At 43.1% G+C, this 22,377-nt stretch overlaps 1 protein-coding gene across 17 annotated transcripts in view; it reads right to left on the bottom strand.

Annotated features, from left to right (window-relative positions):
* Positions 1–22,377, bottom strand: part of FNBP1 (formin binding protein 1) — a 136,600-nt gene that overhangs the window by 51,059 nt on the left and 63,164 nt on the right. For all 17 annotated transcript variants that reach the window (XM_027616196.2, XM_027616197.2, XM_027616181.2 and 14 more), the window contains 4 exons: positions 21,443–21,499; positions 20,375–20,522; positions 5,136–5,198; positions 4,619–4,723 (listed from right to left, as the gene is read on the bottom strand). In XM_027616196.2, the coding sequence (XP_027471997.1) occupies positions 4,619–4,723; positions 5,136–5,198; positions 20,375–20,522; positions 21,443–21,499 (373 nt within the window). The remainder of the gene's footprint in view (positions 1–4,618; positions 4,724–5,135; positions 5,199–20,374; positions 20,523–21,442; positions 21,500–22,377) is intronic.

Genomic DNA, 22,377 nt, shown 5'->3' with positions numbered 1-22,377 from the left:
ACCGAATCAAAAGCAAGATAAAAAAGAAATTCACAGATAGATACATTATAGTGAAATTTCAGTGAAGAACTAAGACCAAAAAATATATCTCCACAGTTACCAAGAAGAAAAGGCATTATCTTCAAAGAATTAACAGTTACACTGACTTCTTCCCCATTGCAACTTAACACAAATGAGAGCCAGAAGATGGAAGAATTAAGTTCCTTCTCCAGGTAGAACACAATCGCCCTAGGATTGTATACATGGAGAAATCATCTTTCAAAAATGAGAGTGAGGATCACTCCAATCAAACAAAAACTGAGATTTTACTGCAATAAATCTCTGCTAAAGGCATCTCTAAAGGATGTCCTTTGAGAAGAAGGAATAAGATCCCAGATACAAAAAGAAATGATGAACAAAGAAAGTAGAAAGTATACTTAGAGGACTGTATAAAATTATGAAAGCCTAACTTGTATAATGGAACCCCAAATAATCACAAATAAACTGCAATAATCAAAGGGAGCTGGTTTAGTTAAAGGGTTGTTTGGGAAAACATTAGTAAAGATTCCAAATTACTTCGTAGTTTAGGTTGAATACGTCTGTTAAAATATCTAGGCTAACCAATAAAAGCACAGAAAGAGAATACATAATCTCCAATCTTTCATATAGGTGAAAGACAGAATGAGAAAAGTAAAAACAAAAAGTTCAAAACTGAAGAAGGCAAGAAACAAAAAGTGTCAGAGCAAGGGGTAAGGGAACACAGAGAAAGTAAGACAAAGAGAAAACAAGATGAGATGGTATGTATACATGAGCCAAAACTCTCCAGGGGAAAGGAAAAGACCATCAGACTGGATGAAAAAGAAATCTAGCCATGTGCCATTTTTGAGGGACCCATTCAAATATGATGACAAAGAAACATGTAGAATGAAAGTTTGGGAAAGATTTGCCAGGCAAACACTAGCCCAAAGAGCTGGTATAGAGCAGGCAACACAGACTTCAAGGCATAAAACATAACTGCAGAAAGAAGTTCACTACACATGGATGAAAAGTCAAAACACACTGAAGATATTACAATTCTAAACTTTATTTATTAAAAGCTTTCTTTTTTTAATACAATTTTTTTAAGTAATCTCTATGCCCAACATGGGGCTCAAACTTACACCCGCAAGATCAAGAGTCACGTGCTCTACCTGAGCCAGCTAGGCAGCCCTAAAATTTATTTATTTATTTATTTTTAAGATTTTATTTATTTATTTGACAGACGGAGACACACAGCGAGAGAGGGAACACAAGCAGGGGGAGCAGCAGAGGGAGAAGCAGGCTTCCCGCGGAGCAGGGAGCCCAAGGCCGGGCTCGATCCCAGGACCCTGGGACCATGACCTGAGCCCAAGGCAGACGTTTAACCGACTGAGCTACCCGGGCGCCCACAATTGGAAATTTTTAAAGAGGCTTCCAAATAAATCACAGGAGAGATTCAATAGTAAAGGAAATGAAAAGTATCTCAAAATAACAGGAGTACTCCATACCAAAATTTGTGGGTTGCAGATAAAATTGTACATAAGTGGGAAATGTGTTACTTTTTTTTTTTTTAAGTAGGCTCCCAATGTGGGGCTTGAACTCACAACCCTGAAATCAACACCTGAGCTTGAGATAAAGAGTCGGATGTTTAACCGACAGAGCCACCCAGGCGCCCTGAGAAATGTGTTACTTAAATGCTCACATTAGGAAAGATGAAAAACCAAAAGGAGGTAGGCAAGAAGAAAGAAATCTCTGAAAAGGCAAGAGAATACATCCAAAGAAGAGGAAGGTAAAGAAGAAAAAGAAACTAAATGAAATAGAAAAAAAATAGACAAGGGAAGCTCCATGATAAATTTGGGGTTCTCGGAAAATATGAGTAAAAATGATTTCAGAAACCTAACCCTCCAAAAGAGAAAATGGTATAAATAAGCAATATTGGGAATCAATAAAGGGGGGAACACAACAACACAGGCAGCAAACACTAAGGTGAGAGAATATTATGGGCAACTTTAAGGCAATAAATTTGAAAGTTTTAGGATTAAGTGGGTCTATGTTTAGAAAAATAACAACCTGCCAGCATTGACCAAAGAGGAAGCAGACGATGATGACAACGATGAAGGAATTGACTCAGTAGTTAGAGACTTTCCCACAGTGAAGTATTACGAAACATTCAAGAAACAATTCATTAAAATTTACACGTATTATTTCAGAGAATAGAAAAAAAAGCAACATTCTGAAACTAGTAAGTAAAGCAAACTAGGATGGATAAGAAAGAAACATTATAGATCAATTTCAGTGGGCATAGATTCACCCCCAAAACTCTTCAGTAAAATATTAACAAAACAGAATCAGAGTATGTATTTAAAAAAACCCCATCACCACCTGGTTGGATTTGTCACAGGAATGCTAATTTGGTTCAATATAAGAAAACTGACTCGTGTAATCTATCTCATTCATGGATTAAAGGAAGCAGAAAAAGTATCCGATGGTATTCAACATCAAGTCAAGTTGGGAAAAAACCTCGTAACAAAAAAGGAAAAGAAGGGAATCCCTTAGCTGGATAAAGGGTTTATTAAAATCGTGCTTCATGGAGAAATGTTTGAAGTACTCTCTACATTATCAAGAATCGGGGTAAGAAGGTCCACAACGCTGCTTCTTCTGCCAGCATAATGGCGGTCATAGCCAACAGAGCAAGATAAGAAAAATAAATAAAAGGCATAAGGATTGAAACAGCAGAAACAAAATTTGCTGGTGATAGGACTGTCTCTAAAAAAAAAAAACCCCAAAACAAAGACAAAAAACAAAAAAACAAAACCCACAAAAAACCCAAGATGGAAATAAAAAGAGAGTTTAGCAAGCCATCTGCCCCTAACCTTAATATATAAAAGTCACGTGTTCTATACTCCATGTGAATTAAGTAAAAAACATAATAGGGAATGAAAAAAAAAATCAAGTCCGAAGAAAATAAATGAAAGTCTGATTTTGGTTATATAATGGTGGAGAAGAGGCAAAATTGTAAATATACTCTTTGGAAATACATACACCTGGTAAAGGTGGTAAAGCTGGGACACATAGCAAGGAGGCGATTAACACCAAATTAAGGAAAAAATACACCTGTAGAGTGGGGATCAGGAGCAGGAAGTTAGGGACAGACTTCAAAGGCATCAATAAGATTTTCTTTCTTAAGCTAGCTTGTAGATTAGAAGTATTCTTTTGGTTCTTATTCTTTACACTGTACTTATATAATATACATTATTTCATTTTTAAGAAAAGACTCTGAAAGGTAAAATACCTTTCATTAACAATAGTTGGATGTTTTATTGTTTTTTCCCCCCTTTAGCTGTTGGCAGTTTCAGGTATTTCTGTAATAAGCATGGACAGCTTTTATATTAAGGAAAGGTCATAAAAGCAATTTCTTTTAAAAAAAATCTTTAAATGAATAAAAATCACTCTGATTTTACATTTATGATAATAAAATATTTGATAAAGAATGCCTATCTTTGCTAGGTATGTTACGCATATACTGACATACCTCATTTAGCCCCAAATGACTTTTTGATAAACTCTGGATCAATCTATTTTATCTGAGTCACATTTTAAATCCCTTGGGGAGTTGGTTATTTCGTAGGAATTTATGACAAATTGATGGTAATCTATGGTAACTTTATCAGCACATTAATATACTTTTTGGTAAAGTATCCCCACTCCAGCTCAAGTAGAAACATTGAGGATGTGTATTTTAATATATTAGGTAATTATTGAGGAAGGCGTGCTAATATATACCTAGGCTTTAAGCAAGGAATTTGGCAGACTTGGACAAGTAACTAAATAACCCGCACTATTTCCAACTAAACTCATCTCCCATGAATCTGGCAAAAGTGAAAGAAATCTATGAAAACGCTGTGCTTCTCCCCACGTAAAGCATGATGCTGCAGATGCCGAAACAGCCCCGGGCAGCCATGGGATGAATACAGTCATTTAACAGCCTAATGTTGTTTACACTGCATTGATAACTTTTAGAAAAAGAAAACTCAGCTTCTCGGGAGAAACAGATGTGGAGCCACAAGAAGGTACAGTTCGAGCTTTATCATATTTCGAACTGTGACGCAAGTCAATTTAGAGAAGAGCCCTTGATGGGATGCCCAGATGCAACCTGTTAACAACCTGAATGAATCACCTCCAAAGTCAGGCCAGCCTGCGAGTCCCTTTATCTCCCCAGCGGAAGCATTATAAGCCACAGAGCTCTGCCAGACGGCACAGAACTGGTCTGCTCTGGCTTTTAAAGGGACGGACTTTTTCTTTGAAAAGCCATTAAGGGAAAACCACAGACTCCGGAAGCCCCCACCCCCACCCCCCACCCCTCAGAGCCACTCCTAGGCGAAGTCTCCAAGTCATTATCCTGGGACGACACAAGTCCACAAACTGCTCCAGTCGCGACACTGGAGACTCCCCAGAAGTCAGCCTCTGGTCCCCACGACGGCAGACACAAAATGCTAACAGCTCTTCCCAGGCTGAGTGGCCTTTTGCAGTGACATGAAGGAGAGCTTGGGGACAGGCAGCCTGGGAGGAGAGGCGACAGGCATCAGGGCAAGTGAAGGAAGGTAGCTCACTTTCACCTCACCTTTTCAACATCTGCTTTGGTGACATTGATGTCTGCATCCATCTTCTCGAAGTACTGCTGCGCTCTGTCCGCCTCTTTGCAGTCCCGTTCAAATCGTCTTTTACTCTGAAAGCAAATGCAAGTGGTGACAGGAGAGCAGGTGTGAATGAAGCCGTGGGACTCCTATGAGAACGTATCATTTTGTCTCAATCCCCCAAAGAGCTTTCTCCTCTGAGCTGCTTGGTTATAGGTCCTAACGTCAAAGAGTTACTCTACAGTCTGCATTTATAACCACCCCACCTGTCTAACCTTTGTGCTTTGAAAGTATGCGTTTTTAGAAAAACACTCTGCTTGAGCTCTTTGGGCTCCACACTCTGGTCTCGATAATGGTGTCTAGAAACAAATGCGATTCAAATTGGAGAAAATCTCTAAGGGCATCGCTCTGGCGTTTTTGTTCTGCACTTCACGGATCCATGCAAGCTCACATTCAAATTAGAAAGTCTACAGGCATTTCTTGAGCTGTTTCTGGTCCACTTACTGATTCGAGTTGTTTCCAGCAGATCTCTATGTGCTGTTGGGCCTTCCGCCCGTCGTGGAAGTACTGGAAGCAGAAAACACAGAGGGATTAGCACCCCCTCTTTCTCATATTCACACGTGAGAAAAAAAAAATCCATCCGCTTAAATTCATATTTCTTTTAAGTAGTCTCCACGCCCAACGTGGGGTCTGAACTCATGTCCCTGAGATCAAGAGTCACGTGCTCTACAGACAGAGGGCCAGCCGGGCACCCCTTCAATCATATTTAAATACTGACTATCTAGCACGTGCACGCCAAAGAAAGGTAAGGGTTAAAAAAATAAAGAGGAAGTGAAAATGCAAAGGGTCACAGAGTTCCCTTTAAAACTTCAGATATGATGATAGTGAATTCTAAGACCTACATACAGCACTTGGAAAAACAACAGGAATGTTCGTTAACACAACAATCACTTAGATCTTTATTTTTAATTGCTTTGAGGAGGAATTCACGTACCACACGATCCACCCATTTAGGTCGTACAATTCAATGCTCTTTGGTGTAGTCACAGAATTATGCAACCATGACCGACCATCAATCTGAGACCATTTTTATCCTCCCAAAAAGAGAGCCTGTACCTCTTAGCTGTCATCCCTCCCCGCCCCCTCCTCCCCAGCGTTAGGCAACCAGCACTCCACTTTCTGTCTCTATACATTTGCCTGTTCTGGATTATTTCCTATGAATGGACTCATACAATATGAGGTCCTTCTGTGACTGGCATGATGTTTCCATTAGTACCTAATGTTCACTTAGCAGAATGTCTTCAAGGTTCATCCATGTTGTCACGTGTATCTGTACTTTATCTCTTTTTACTGCCAAGTGACACTCCATTGTCTGGATATATACACATTTTGCTTGTCCATTTACAGTCGATGAACATTAGGGTTTTCCCAGTTTGGGGCTATTATGAATGCTGCTGCAAACATTTGTGTAAAACTTTTGTGTGGACTTTGGCCTTTTTAGATTTAAAAATAAATTCACTCCACCTGCTATCTGCAAAGGCCCGGAGGCAGGTAAGTGCCTTGTGTCGACTAGTAAGGATCCTAGAGGGCCAGACCAGGGTGAGCCTCAAGAACATCAGGAGAGGGGGTCAGGGAAGAAAGGACCACACTGTGTAGAGTCTTGTAGACTTGTGGTCTGAATGAGCTGGGGAGCCATGGGTCACTCCAAGTATAGAAGGAAAGTTCCAGGTAGGAGCCTCTCTCCAACCCTGGAGACAGGAGACTTGGACCACAGGGTAGCAGTGCAGGTGGTGAGCAGGGGTCAGACTCTAGGTGTCCTTTGGTCAGGAAAACTCCAGGATCAGATGTGAGCAGAGAACTGAGGTGTAACGGTGACTCTAAGGTTGCTGGCCAGAGCTTTAGGAGAGGGGGGACTGAGAGAGGCAGGTCTGAGGGGAATCAGACACAGCTTTAGACGTGTTAGGCTGACATTCTAGGAGACGCCCAAGTGGACAGCCAGCCTCACAGGTAGCTGGATGGCTGTGGGAGAGCTCAGAGAGTGGTCAACACTAAAATGATCAGCGTTGTCAGCATCAAGCCAGTGCTCAATGCTGAGCCACAGCCTGGACGAGATTACCAAAAGAGACGGGATCCCAAGGAAAGACCGGCTAGAAACACATAGAAATATTAAGAAAACGGTGTCCTTTTTATCCAGGGGCCTAAAATCACCAGCGTTTCCTAAATCCTTCAACTGTGATGTCACCAACTTTGTCAATGTGGTTGGGAATTTCCCAGATCCATTCTCCGCCCTGTTCTGTGTCCCCAGAGGCTGACCTGCATGGACCACACGCAGGCTCCCTTGCCCTCCGGCTCTGTCAGATTTGCCACAGAGGTTCTGGCATATCAGAGGGCAGGAATTTATATCCATCTGCAGCTTCCTCTCGCTAAGATGCTCCGGGTTGGCTGGGTCCTCGACCCAAGGCCACAGCTCCCATCACGCACTCCTATGAAGTGCCTACAATGCACCCCTGCCCCTGTCAGACTGAGAAGCCACAGCAGCTCCCCACCCTGACTAGCTCCGGGGTTCTGCACCAGCCCTGTTGCTTCTCCTGAACCCTCTCCACAGCAACGTAAATGTTCCTTTTACTAGACAACCTTCCTTCAATGCCTGGGCTTGAATGGGCCGTCTGTGTTCCGACGGACAAGGTAAACCTCGGTGGTGGGGGGGGGTTCCACTGCCAGAAAGCAAGCAGAAAGCATGACCGACGGAACAGGTCCCCTCCGCACAGCCTCGGACCTTACCATCCCCCCTAGTCAGAGCCTAGGGCGGGGCTGAGTCACAAAGGAGGACAGGAAGGAGGAGACCAAATCAGATTTTGTTTTTTTTTAAAGAACAGCGCTCTTTTTATAAGGGAGTGTTTTCTTGTCTCTCTTTTGAGGCCATGTTTCACTGTTTTAAGTGCCTTTTTATGGCAGATTTACCCATCCAGCAATTTTTTTTTTTTTTTGTCTCTATGAATTGGAGAGGAACCCCCTGGGGGCTTCATTCTTCAACTTTCATAACAGACACAGGGATGAAACCGAACAGAGATTGCGTCTAAGGCTAGAAATAAACAAGCAAAACAGGATCAAGGCAGTGGAAGTAGGAGAGCTGAGAGCAGAGCTAGGAAAATCTTGAACTTCGGAGGAAGTCCCAAATGCAAGCGGGTTTTCTGAAAGCCACATATATCACTTTAACACGGAATGGAGGGCAGGACTGAGGGAGGTCCGGGGGGGTGGGGGGTGAAGAGAGAGGCAGACAGGGAGGCAGAGAAACAGGCTTTGCCGTGCCCTCTCAGGGAGGCCCCTAGGCTCCTGGAGTCCTGCCCAGTCAGAGGCCACGTTCCTGAATTGTCAAGAGGACGATCCCCCATTTCGCAAGCAGGATCACCGTGTTCTGCGATTTGCTGAAAAGATCTCCCCATCCCCTCCCCCCTCCCGCCCCCCCCCCCCCCCCGCTAGTTTTACTTTGAGATTTAAAGACAGACATAAAGGGACGGGGGAGATACCTTAGCACCAAACTCAGACCTGTGCTCTGGGTTTATGCTCTCAAAATGGATGTTTTCACAAAACGTGAGGCCAGTCCTGGGCTGAGAGAGGAAACGCACACAAGAGTACGCAGAAGGCGACAGGCGCTGCCAGGAAAGGCTGACTGGGCTTTATCATCACAAGAATCTTCTCTGAAGACAATAGATACCCCACCCCCCCACCCCCGCCACACAGAAACACACACACACACACACACACACACACACACACACACACACACACACACACACACACACACACACACACACACACACACACAGTCATCTTCTGGGAGCACGAGGGCTGACTTTGATTGAAAACCCACACAGTAAATTCTCTCGCTGCTCCTTCATTTAATATTTAAAAATAAATGTGAATTTATTTTTCAAGCATGGTTGTGCACCTTGACTTGACTGATGATGAGCTTTCTCCCTTGAAGGACTCCTCAGCCCCAGTTCTGTCCGACTAAAACAACCATCTGAGAACTACACTTGAGATCCTAATGTCTCCTGAGACGTAGGGAAAAATCGAGGTGTCTGCGATTTTCCCTCTAATGTATCTCTCACGGTATGTGTTCCTCCAAAATTCATTTGGCTACAACACAGAAAAAAAATACGTGGTGCTGCCTGATCCCTTAGGAAATCCGGGGGTGGAACCCAAGGTCTCCTGACCGTCCTGAACATACCATGACCTAGACAGCGGTCACCTGGGTCCAGCTCTCTCTCCCCTCCTTCAATTGGAAAAGCTAGCTAACAGTTACAAAGGTAAACAAGCAAACCAGCTTGCCAGATGTGTGTGTTGTTTATTATGCTTTGCCAGACAGTGAGCAAGTGTGTATCTAAAAAGTGTGCCTCCGAGCTCTAAATAAAGAGGAATTGTTCTCTAGAAAAAGATAATAAGTCTTTTGGAGCCACAAAGTGAAGTCATCACGGCGCTTTTCTCCTATCAGCTGAGATGGGAAATGCCATCTCTAGGGACCCAGAGAAATGCTCCTAACTTTCTCCTGTAAGCAGGATGCTTTCATTTCTCTTTGGAGGTAATCACAGACTTTTGAAAATGCCTGATGGTATCTCAGCTGACAGTGAAACTTACTTTCATTTCAAATTTTTGGTTGGAGCTTAAAAATATACAGGTAGAATCTATATAAATAATAAAAGCATCCTTCCAAATTTTTTTTGGATTCTCCCAGTGACCAGGGGCAGCTGAGAGAAGAATCACAGGGAACCTAAAATAAGCGAGCACTAACTTCAAGAAAAACTACAATGACAAAGCTTCTAAGAAGGTTTTACTGTGCTGCAAGAGATCATACTCAGGCTGTGAAAATGTTTATTATTCACACTCCACAATTAGGTACAACAGCTGCTCGCTTTTACTCTATTTATATATAATAGACTATTAATTTTTAAAACTCCATAAAAAAGCAAAATATGGCATTGATGTGAAAACAGCCACTTCCAAAAAAAAAAGTGGAGGAAAAAAAAAAAGAATAAACACTCAACTGAGGACAGTCAACCATCTGGAATTTTAAATAAAACTCAGATTCCACAGATGAAAACAAAGGAGCACAAGACTTGAAAAGGGCAAAGAAAAAAGGAGCTTGCAGAAATTACGTCTGTGACAAATGTTTTAATTTCCTCAAAACCCACAGTGTGGTGGGTCTGAACACTAGCAGATTCTAAGCCTGACTCGGGATTAATTAATGCAACTATGAATCTCTGTGGCAGAGACATGGATGAGGACTGTGGAGGAAACTCAAATACTGTCAGCCCTGCTCAAGGGAGCACTTCGCCCCCTCCCTCCAATCCCAAACCATAAACCTAGGCGTTCGTGATGGCAGCCGCATTCTGATTTATACAGTAGGATCATATGATTAAATAAATATGATTAATTCAGGAAGGTCCATTTTCCTTAATCCATTTGTAACACAAATACCTTCTCGGTGCACAGGTTCCAAACATGCTTACCCCCCAGTGTCAGGCTCAGTCGCTGAACCCTACCCATCCCCCCGACCATCTGGGCACCGGGCAGGGGACCCCACGCATGGTCCAGCAGCCAGTGCCAAGTTGTCTTTACTTCTCTCCCAGTGTGCCTTCTCCCCACTGCTCCTGTCATTCTCACGCTGGCTTTTGCTACCCAGATCGCTCCACACATTCACAATTTACCTGGACTCCAGGAGCCTTCTATCTCTTCTTCAGAATAATCCCTTCTTTCATATTCCTTAAAATTCTAATTGTTTTGAAGAATCTCGATTAACTCTTTTTTTTTTAAAGTTAGCTCGGCACCCAGTGTGGAGCTTGAACTCACGACCCCAAGATCAATAGTCACATGCTCTATGGACTGAGCCAGCCAGGCGCTTCCTGATTAACTTTTAGGATGAAAGAACCTTTTTTTTTTTTTTTAAAGATCTTATTTATTTATTTGACAGAGAGAGAGAGAGAGAAACACAAGTAGGGCAAGTGTGAGAGGGAGAAGCAGGCTTCCCGTGGAGCAGGGAGCCTGATGCGGAGCTGGATCCCAGGACTCTGGGACCATGACCTGAGCCCAAGGCAGATGCTTAACGACTGAGCCACCCAGGCGCCTCTAGGATGAAAGAATCTTAAAATGATCAATATTAAGCAGTGATGCCCCTCACCTGACTCCTTCTGAGGGTATCAATCTCTTACTTCCAAACCCAGACAAGGAGAATCACCATCAGTAAGAGTTGCAGATAGAGTGCCAGGTTGACCAAGGGTGAGACTTCAGGGGCAGTAATCCTTCCCCAAAAGGCTGAAAGCTCTTACAATCAAATTCAGTCATTCATTCCACACATGTTAATTGCATGCCCCCAGGTGCAGGGTGCTGCTCATGCCAGGTGCTGTCCTTGTGAAACCCAGTGGACACAGTGGTAAGAGAAAAAGGACAGGGGACAGAGAGGGCGGCTAAGGGTGCAGCAACATTTTGACAGATCTGGATGGGGATGTTTCTTGAACAAAGTAGAGGCATGAACTTGCGAAGGTCTGGGGAAGGAAACACCCTTCTGCAGCTGGAACAGCAGTGGAGATGCCCTGAAGCAGGAAAGGGCTTCGTGTGTTCATTGAACAGCTGACGCCAATGTGATCAGACCGAGACGAGAGATAAGGCAGAAGCAGGCAAGAGCTGGACCAAGGACGGCTTCCCAGGCCGCGTGAGTGAGGGAAAGCTGCCAAAGGACTGAAGAAGGGAGGGGACACGGTCTGATCTGCATTATCACGAGGTTGCGCGGGCTGCCGCGTGGAGAACGTACCGAATGGGGCAGGCGTGGCAGAGGGACCAGGGGGGAGGCTGCTGCACTTGCTCACGGGACAGTTGGTGGCACAGTTGGAGATGGGAGCTGTGCCATGGACCACGGGGTGAGCCTGGGAGCACAGGGATGAAGCAGGAGGCTTGGGGCAGTCCTCCAGGTGAGATGATGAGGGACCGGACAAGGGGTGAGAGGTGTTTGGATTCACAACATTTATGGCAGAGCCGACAGGACCTGATATTATATAGAAGATGGGGTGTGAAGGAAAAAGAAGTCCTGGGTGCCCTATGGTTTTGGCCAGAACAACTAGGTTAAAAAGGAGTGCCATTTACTGACAGGAGGAAATGCAGATCGGAAAGGGGTGTGATAAAGGAGTTTGGGGGATCCAAAGTTTCTTTTTGGATGGGATAAAAAGGCCACTGCATCGCACAGCTCTGGGGCATCATTCCCAGTACTGCCAGGCTCCAGGGCCCCCACTGACATTGGTGTGCTGGGGGATGTTGCATCAGGCACATCAGGGGAGATGGCAAGCAGGTGCCTGGATATAGGAGAGTCAGCTGGGACACAAAACATACGTCAAGTAATTCCCGGTTCTTAGAAGAAAAAGAAGGTCTCGTTCCAGCTCACAAGGGAGAAACACAAAACTCAAAGTTGCACTTCAAATCCAGGGAATCAAGAACAGAATGTCAGCCTCCTGATAAGTAGGTATGTTATCCCATAAATGCTAGGATAAAATTTTAATGATTCCGCAGGTGACAGAACCACAGCGGTGACAGGGCCTTGATGAATAGCATGCTCCTATCACATGTCCTCTCAAAACAAAGAAAACATAACAAAAACAAATACACCTTCTAGAGATACATTAAACCAGGGGCTATCAGTGGGTGTCCCATCAGCATGACACAGGCAGAAGACCAACAACTTCTACAGGGCTCCTCGCTTTTGGATTTTGGATTTATTTAAATAAAAGTGGTAACCCCAGTAAAGAGGAACTATTATTGAAACCCTCCTCTTCCAGGCCATGAAATCGAAACTCCCTCTTCTGTGCTTTCTTCCCACAGGTCCTGGCTTTATAACAGAGTACCCCCAGCTGCATCTCAATAGGATCGAAAAGATCAGAAATAGATTTGTAATGTGTAATGTAATTACAATGACAAATTTGTAATTTGTAATGACTTGATCACATATGTAAGGCCCTTTTATTTTTTGCCTTCCTTCATGCTAGGCTTTGTCTGTTTGCTGTAATCTCTTATAAAAACATGTTCTAAACATAGTAGGGTCAGTTCATGCTACAAAACTGCCTTATAGGAAAGGAAATTAAGTCCCTCCCTAAGTTCCTAAATAGGACCTACCCAATACCTAACTTCGAGATGACTGTATCTTTTAGTATCAATTTTTAAACATCCCTGAAACCTCAGGGAAAAAAATATAACTGGTCAATTCTAAGTAATGTGGGGTATTGTAAGCACTCTCTGTTTATAAAAATTTTAGTGAGTCACTGAAGGTATTGTATAATTGTTTCCTCTAGAACTTTTCAGATAACCGCTGCCAAAAAGCAATCCTGCTCCTGGCCAATATTTTGTAATGAGCCATAATTTCCACCTGCTGAGAGAAGTTTACTTGTAGCTTCCAGAAAATGCTGGCCGGAACCTCCTGACTCCCCTTCTGGAGCTACAAATCTCCATAAATCCCTCTTATGCATTTAGTGGTGATCACTGTGGATAATCCTGAGACAGACTCGAAGGCTGGAGATGAACCAAACAATCTCTCTGAAATTCTCTAATAACTTGATTCAACGTGCAAAAATCGCCAACAAGGGTGTATGTGCCTTAGTTCTTTTTTTTTTAAATATATTTTTTTAAGATTTTATTTATTTATTCATGAGAGACGGAGGGAGAGAGAGAGAGAAGCAGAGGGAGAAGCAGGCTCCCAAGGAGCAGGGAGCCCGATGCGGGACTCGATCCCAGGACCCCGGGATCATGACCTGAGCCGAAGGCAGACGCTTAACTATCTGAGCCACCCAGGCGCCCCTGTGCCTTAGTTCTTATGGAGGAATGTATCTGATAGCAACTCTGAACTACCCACATTTCCGATCGGCTAATTCACAATCTTGTTGATCATTTCAGTGACTTAGGAATCTCATCTATACTTCTGTTAAAGACCATTACTCTAGTAAACGACCAAAGCTTAATTAAGAACCATAAATCATGTATGTTTGACCTCGTACTCTCTGGGAATTTAGCTTGGAGGAACAATCCCCACCCCATACACAAAAGAGCTATTAAAGTAGCAAGTTCTCTGCAGTATTGTTTAATAATCAGAAACTGGTAATAGCCTCCAGATCAAATATTAAATAATTAGTTAAGTGAATGATAATAGCGTTAGAATAATGCATAGCCACTAAAATTCCAATGATTAAAACTACATATTTTCGGGGCACCTGGGTGGCTCAGTCGTTGAGCATCTGCCTTCAGCTCAGGTCATGATCCCAGGGTCCTGGGATCGAGCCCCGCATCGGGCTCCCTGCTCCGCGGGAAGCCTGCTTCTCCCTCTCCCACTCCCCCTGCTTGTGTTCCCTCTCTCGCTGTGTCTCTCTCTGTCAAATAAAAAAATAAAATAAAATAAAATAAAACTACATATTTTCAAGTAGAAAAATAAAAACTGCTTATGATATTAAATGTGGAATGAAGAAAAATATAAATTATATCTATATAGACTAATATGCTTAAGTGTTTTATACATGTAATATATTTATATAGAGATATTACATATACATATCTATATTAGTCTCTATACATATCAATATCTCTATGTCTGTGACATCTAGAAGGTAACTTAGAAAAATGAGGATTTTGGTTTATAAAAAGTTTGAGTTTTTTTCCTTTTTTTTTTTTAAAGTATTTTATTTATTTATTTGACAGAGAGAGACACAGCGAGAGCAGGAACACAAGCAGGGGAAGTGGGAGAGGGAGAAGCAGGCTTCCCGTGGAGCAGGAAGCCCGATGCGGGGCTCGATCCCAGGACTCTGGGATCATGACCTGAGCCAAAGGCAGACGCCCAACCGACTAAGCCATCCAGGCACCCCAAAAGTTTGAGTTTTTGTTCTCTAATCCAGAGTTTTGGTAACATTCTTTAACAGTACTGGCAACTAATACATGAATCATAGCAGCCCCCCTTCAAGAAAGGGGGGAAGAGTACATAAAAGAAATAGAAGTTCTCCCCCCTTTTTTTTTAAAGGGGCTCCACGCCCAGCATGGAGCCTGACGCAGGGCTTGAACTCACAACCCTGAGATCAAGACCTGAGCAGAGCTAAGAGTTGGGTGCTCAGGGGCGCCTGGGTGGCTCAGTCGTTGGGCGTCTGCCTTTGGCTCAGGTCATTGATCCCAGCGACCTGGGATCAAGCCCCGCATCGGGCTCCCTGCTCAGCGAGAAACCTGCTTCTCCCTCTCCCACTCCCCCTGCTTGTGTTTCCTCTCTCGCTGTGTCTCTCTCTGTCAAATAAATAAATAAAAATAGAGTTGGATGCTCAACCAACTGAGCCACCCGGTGCCCCAAGAAACAGAAGTTCTTTTTGCCACGTGGTCAGCTAAAAGAGATGAATATTGTATTTACTGTAAATCTGTCAGAATCTAGGAAAATCAGGCAAGCATAAAATTCCCAGATTTTACACATTAAAACTAATCATGCTGCCTTATAAAGAATGTTGATTTCCCAGTAATTTCTGCTGGACACCAGTAAATCCTAGACATTGTTGCATAGTACAGATTTATTGATAATTTACATACGCAGACAAAAAACTGAATACAAAGCAAAGGAACTGTCACTGTGTACTTTGATTTACGTTCACCCCAAAGACCGGCTCCTAATTCTATTCTCTCTAAAGAGAAGGCGAGTATCTCACTAAAAATATAATTTCTGCAGCGGAGCCCATTAGGTGAAGAAATTAAGAGAGCACCCTCCCTGCGGGCTCCCAGGACTATTCATGCAATCTGATGGAAACTGTGGCTGGCTCAGACATCAGGCAGGAAAGAACCTAAACTCCTTGCAGACAGCAGGTCAAGGTTTCCTTTTAAAGAAGTTACTTTTGAAAAATCAATGAATTTTCCTAACAATGAGCCTACAGATTTGTGTGTCGGGACAGACACTGGTTATTCATGATACTACGTGAGAAAGTTCCATGTAACATGGGAACAAGGTAAGTGTGGACATTGCTGCCTAATACCCATCTTTTCTCCAAAGAACATGAACAGCATGAATAGGTGTTATCCTATTTTACAATGGGAGATTTTTAAGACTTCAAGAACAAACAGCTGCACTCATTATCATGAAATGGCCCCCAAGATGGGAAGAATGTCCATCTCTCCCTCTACTCACTTCCTTCTTACTACCTTCCTTTCAAATCCAGAGGGAAGAAAACACCTTTTGCAGAATGAGCTCTTTTTCACCATGCAGATCCTTGTTAGAGATTCATCTATTCAAACACAGCAAAATCTAGAGGAGAAATCATTTTCTAGTAGTATTCCAAACTGAACTTGGAAATAGTCTACATGCAGTAATGAGATCCAGCAGTAATCCTGTAAATTTGAAATCATCCCTTTGGGTAGATAGGATTTCGCCACTATATCAAATGGCCCAAAATGTATTATACTAATGGCTAACCAGACTGGTACTTAAGAAAGACATGATTTCTTTTTTTTTTTTAAAGATTTTTTATTTATTTATTTGATAGAGAGAGAGAGAGAGAGCACAAGCAGGGGGAACAGCAGAGGGAGAGGGAGAAGCAGGCTCCCCGCCAAGCAGGGAGCCCGATGCGGGGCTCGATCCCAGGACCCCGGGACCACGACCCAAGCCGAAGGCAGACGCTTAACCATCTGAGCCATCCAGGTGCCCCGAAAGACATGATTTCTGGTCAGCTATGAGAAATACTAGCTAGACCTAAAATGGTGAAAGCAGCTCATTTCAATGCCATCCATCAGTTCAACATTTTTAAAAAGGTCTTTTTAATTTATTTTTTAAAGATTTTTATGTATTTATTTGACAGAGAGAGACAGAGCGAGAGAGGGAACACAAGCAGGGGGAGTGAGAGAGGGAGAAGCAGGCCTCCCACGGAGCAGGGAGCCCAATGCGGGGCTCGATCCCAGGACCCTGACATCATAACTGGAGCCAAAGGCAGACGCTTCACTGACTGAACCACCCAGGCGCCCCTGGAGTCATCTTTTCAAAAATAAGTAAGATCACTCACTAATAAGAGTCAGAGAAGCCAAAAGGGAAAGCTCTAAAGGAGAAATATTGGTCATTATGGTTTGACTTCAAGGAGCACCTTATCTACAACTAACTGCCGATGAAGATGTTCACACTGTTTAACCCAGCATCCTTGGATGTAAGTTAAAGAATGTCACTCAGTGGAGGGGCACCTGGGTGGCTCAGTCGTTGAGCGTCTGCTCAGGTCATGATCCCAGGGTCCTGGGATCGAGCCCCGCGTCGGGCTCCCTGCTCGGCGGGAAGCTTGCTTCTCCCTCTTCCACTACCCCTGCTTGTGTTCCCTCTCTCGCTGTGTCTCTCTCTGTCGAATAAATAAATAAAATCTTAAAAAAAAAAAAGAATGTCACTCAGTGGAAACAAAAACATGCATGCAAACGTGCGCGGGCTTAGGGAGACACCCAGCTCCACCCCTGGGGACGGTCCTGACTCCCTGCCCCGCTGGCTCCAGCCTCCTGGTCTGGGATAAAATGTGTAATGGTCCTCCTCCCCAAGGGGTGCTATAAAGATGAAATGTAAAGCCTAATAGGTACCAGTTATTATAATCCATGAAAATGAAGACTTGAGGCCAAACAATTAAACAGACAATATAATCAGGATAATTTTTAAAGTCACAGTGTATCAATATACAACATAATGCCACATTATGCATTCAAAATAATGGTATATATGTAGAAAAAAAGCAAAAATGTTCATGATGCATTATATTAAAACACCACAAATATGCATTTGCCTATTGATATTCTTTCTTTCTGGAAGTTTAAAAGGTTTCCCAATTTCCTAAAATGTCATTTTAATGTAATTACAAAATGCTTCAAGAGAGCATGGCGTTTGCAGTTCTTCCTAGGAGAACATCTGACTCAGATGTGTGCTTGTAATTCTCCCTAAAATAAAAGGAACACTACATATTGCAAGATATTATTTAATGTGTATCTGTATCACCTATAATTTACTCTATAAGTTACTGTAATTTCTGATTAAAAAAGGGAACAGAATTCAAACTACAGGTATGACGGACTATACAAAAGACATATAATTAGCAGTGAGTGAATAAAACAAAAGGACCCAATCATAACACAAAAAGGAAATACAAGGATCCTCCACTAGTGACACAAAGTCTAAGAATGAAGTTGAGTCTAAGACTGCTTCTGTCTACTTCCTAATTCTTTCTTCCACCCTGGCACGCTTCCAGGTGCTTGGGATACAATAGTAGCCAAGAAAATTCTTGCCCTCGCGGAGCTTACATTCTAGTGTGAAATGAAAGAAAACAAGCAAATACATAAAATGTTAGATGCTGGTAAACGCTATGGAAAAACAGTAAAGCAGGGACTGTGGTGGGAATGAAGAGGGGAAGGGGAGGACGGACTTTGTAATTTTAAATGAGGTGGACAAGACAGACCTCAAGAGGACGATATTCCTGAGAAGAAGTCAGCTAGTGAGCTCTGCAGATATCTGGGGGAAAAGCTTTCCAAGGAGAGAAAAGCCAGTGCAAAGGCCCTGAGGCAGGATAACATGGTGCGAGGTTGAGGAGCAGCAAGGGGGCCATGTGGTTGGAGGACAAGGCATTCAAAAAAGTAACAGGAAGCCAGGTTATGTGGGTTCATATCTCATGATTCACTCAAGAAACAGAATTTATTCCAGAGTTCTTGTTTGGGGTGTTGGCTAAATTTCTAAGCTATATGGGTGAATGAAGGTCAGTCAAGAGACACAAAGCACTGAGCAGAGAAACAAACAGGAAGAAGGTATAAACTTTGCAAGGCTGAGGGCCCCTGGGTGGCTCAGTTGTTAAGCGGCTGCCTTCAGCTCAGGTCATGTTCCCAGGGTCCTGGGATCGAGCCCCGCATCGGGCTCCCTGCTCTGCGGGGAGCCTGCTTCTCCCTCTCCAACCCTCCCCCCCCCACTTGTATCCCCTCTCTCGCTGTTTTTCTCTCTCTCTGGCAAATAAATAAATAAAATCTTAAAAAAAAACAAAACAAAACTTTGCAAGGCTGAGGGAAGTTCAAGAACCCAGGGAAGCAGTCCAACATCATGTTCAGATTTATTGTATTGACTTTATGATTATATTAGGTATTTGTGCTTCATTCTGAACCTTAGTATTCTGTTTCACTGCTTCCTTTCCATCAAAGAAAAGATCTTTAGGGGCGCCTGGGTGGCTCAGTTGTTAAGCATCTGCCTTGGGCTCAGGTCATTGATCCCAGGGTCCTGGGATCGGGCCCCGCATCCGGCTCCCTGCTCAGTGGGAGGCCTGCTTCTCCGTCTCCCTCTCCCTCTGCCCTGCTGCTTGTGTTCCCTCTCTCGCTGTCTCTCTGTCAAATATATAAATAAATAAAATCTTAAAAAAAAAAAAAGATCTTTAATGAATGGTCTGGAAGATGCTGTCATCTAATTTGGGGCTCTAGTGTAGGGTTTCCTAGTCTGGGCACTACTGACATTACGGACCAGGTTCTTCTTTGTTGAGGAGGCTGTCCCGTGCATTGTAGGATGTTTACCAGCATCTCTGGGTTCTACCCACCAGATGCCAATGGCAACCCCCCCCACACACACACATCTAATCTAAGCAAAACTATCTCCAGATACTGGCAAGTGTTGCTGGGGTGGAGAGAAAAATTGTGCCCAGTTGAGATCCACTGCTCTAATGTGAACAGATAAAAATTTCATCTCAGTTTATGAACCTATGTGGTTTTTTTTTTCAAACGAACAGGTTGATCTTAAGGCATATATCTGTTCCTAACTACTAAACATACCCAAAGCCATGTGTTACCTGTTTATAGCGTAGTAAGAAGTAAACTCATCAGATGTTCCAAATACCTTCCTGTCTCAGGGCCTTTGCACTGGCTGCTACCTCTACTGCTTGTCCCAGGCAACTCCTCCTCATCCTTTGAGTTCTATTAAAACGTTAGCTGTTAAGGGCCCCGGGAAGCTTCTCCCTGATCCTGAGCCCGAGCATGTTAGGTATTCCTATCACCTCCTTCTATAGCACCGGTATAGAAAAAAAAGCTTCCCTGCTCCGCAGGAAGCCTGCTTCTCCCTCTCCCACTCGCCCTGCTTGTGTTCCTGCTCTCGCTCTCTCTCTGTCAAATAAATAAATAAAACCTTAAAAAAAAATTATGATGCACTGCATAACCGGTCAGAGAACAATGACACAGACCACAGCTTAGAAATAAATACTTTAGGACAAAACCTTGACTATGAATATACTTTGTTTGAGTGTACCTTTTTCTCCTTTGTTAACAATAAGAGCTATGCAAAGATGATAATGAAGGCAGGAGGAGCAAAAAGGGCCTCTTCGTTAGATGATGAAGGAGCCAAAGAACAGAGTAGACGGAGCTGAGATCATCTTTCTGGCTTTTATGAACACTTTATAAGCATTTATTTGAATATTATTTATTCCACACCACACATACCATCTTATACTGCTTACTCTTTTTATGTCTGATATCCTCAAATATATTTAAATTCCTCAAAGGGATTAGTATCCTGGGGGTCCTCAGATAAGTTTCAGTGTCTGAGAGACCCTTATAAAGACCCAGAAGCACCTTCTAAGAACAGGGTCCATAACTTTTATACAATTCAGTTTAAGACCCACCACCTTATATGACTCTATTTAATTTTAAAGCTTCTAGGATATTCCCATTACCCCTGGTCCATCTCTTAGTAAGAAAAAACAAACTTTTGTTACCGATTTCCTCTCCTGCTTCAGTTCCTGGACGTAGCGGGCTAACTCCACAGTGATGTTCGAGGTCATGTTCTCGGAGATAACTTCATGCTGCCCAGCGTAATCATTCATTTCGTTCAGGGTGGAAAGGAAAGCTTTACAAGCCGTATACCTATGGAAATGAACACACACCGCTCTTTTTCAAACAAGGTGCCCTCTGTGTGAACACTGTATGCGCTGACGAAACATTAATTAAAATCAGGTTAATGTGCATCAACGTCCCATAGGATCCTGACAGTTCATTACTCATGAAAGTGTTCTCATTGAAATGGCTCAGAATTAATTACAACTGAAACACTTTGCATTTTGTGACACCGAATCACTCTACAAAAGGCAGTATTTGGCTTTGTTAATACCTGGTCCAAATATGACCCCAAATACCGATACATACTAAATACGCACTAATGAAATGCATGTTTAGATCCAAATTAGAAATATAATACTTTTGGGCTGTCCATATTAAGGTGCCTAAGTTGCTGACTGAAATGGACATATTTCTCAGTGAAAGAGACTCCTGGTATTACAAAAGCAAATCAAGACTGTGGAATGCATAATCCACACTTCCTGTATTTGCTTAGATTATATTCTAAGCTTTTCCCAATTACCTTAATTGAAACAATCCAGAATAGGTCTAGTGACTCGGCATAAGTTAGCTGAGTAGGGTTTTTATTGTTCTTGCTGCCAATTTAAAAACTAGCACAAATATGAATGGGGAATGCTGCTTATTTTTTGTAGATTTCCTTTCTCCTTTCCTTCAGACATCATCATGACCAGCATAAAGATACCAGCACATAATTATCAGCATTAAACAGACCTGTATTCGGGCGCCTGGGTGGCTCAGTTGGTTAAGCGACTGCCTTCGGCTCAGGTCATGATCCCGGAGTCCCGGGATCGAGTCCCACATCGGGCTCCCTGCTCGGCAGGGAGTCTGCTCCTCCCTCTGACCCTCTTCCCTCTCGTGCTCTCTATCTCTCATTCTCTCTCTCTCAAATAAATAAATAAAATCTTTAAAAAAAAAAAAAAAAAACAGACCTGTATTCTTCTTCCTCCTTCGAGTTCTTTTTAGGTTGGTATTTCTTTGCGAGGTTCCTGAAACAAAAATGCAGAAATGTCACCTTCTATAGAAAGATGATTAAGAAATCAGGAATGAAAGATGAAGTCAGTGCTTTCATGTACAAGTAAAAAAAAAAAAAAAATCACAAAATGTCCACAGCTGAAATTTGTTTATTTCCTTCCTTCCTTCCTTTTTTTTTTTTTTTTAAAAGTCAACTCTATGCCCAACGTGGTGCTAGAACTCATGACCCCGGATTAAGAGCATGCTCTTCCGACTGAGCCAGCCAGGTGCCCCTTGCTTCCTTCCATCTTTCTACATGGGTGATAAAGCTCTGGTTATGAAGGACTTGCATTGTTTTGAATCTCTGACCTCAAAGGTAGAGCACATTAGAAGAGAAAGGGGCACTAGCTGGTGCTAACCTGGCTGTTATGACCTGACTTTAATTGGAGAGTACAGACCATGTGTACAAAACGCAGGCGATTTCATCTGTAGCACCGAGCTGAGGGCGAGTTTCCCTCCAGGCCACCGTTCCCTCCTGATCATCTTCACGACAATCCAAGGAAAGTATGTGGACTATGTCCAAATGTTCAAATTAAAAATCCAAATGCCGGGCGCCTGCGTGGCTAAGTCGGTTAAGCATCTGACTCTTGGTTTTGGCTCAGGTCATGATCTCGGAGTCGTGGAACTGAGCCCCTTTCAGGCTCTGCGCTTAGCGGGGAGTCTGCCTGGGATGCTCTCTCTCTCTCTGCTCCTCCCACTCGTGTTCTTTAAAATAAATAAATAAATCTTAAAAAAAAAAAAAGTCCAAGTGCCAAGGGCATGTTGGCAAGGCTGTGTGGCTACTCCCCTAAAGAGGAATGAAAAGGAAAGGAATTTGGGGGCTGTTCATGCTAAGACATTTAATAAAGAGGCC

This window comes from Zalophus californianus, chromosome 13 (assembly GCF_009762305.2).
Source record: "Zalophus californianus isolate mZalCal1 chromosome 13, mZalCal1.pri.v2, whole genome shotgun sequence".
In the NCBI taxonomy this organism is placed as follows: domain Eukaryota; kingdom Metazoa; phylum Chordata; class Mammalia; order Carnivora; family Otariidae; genus Zalophus; species Zalophus californianus.
The sequence above is the reverse complement of the archived record's forward strand: the minus strand, read 5'-3'. Positions and strand labels throughout refer to the sequence as shown.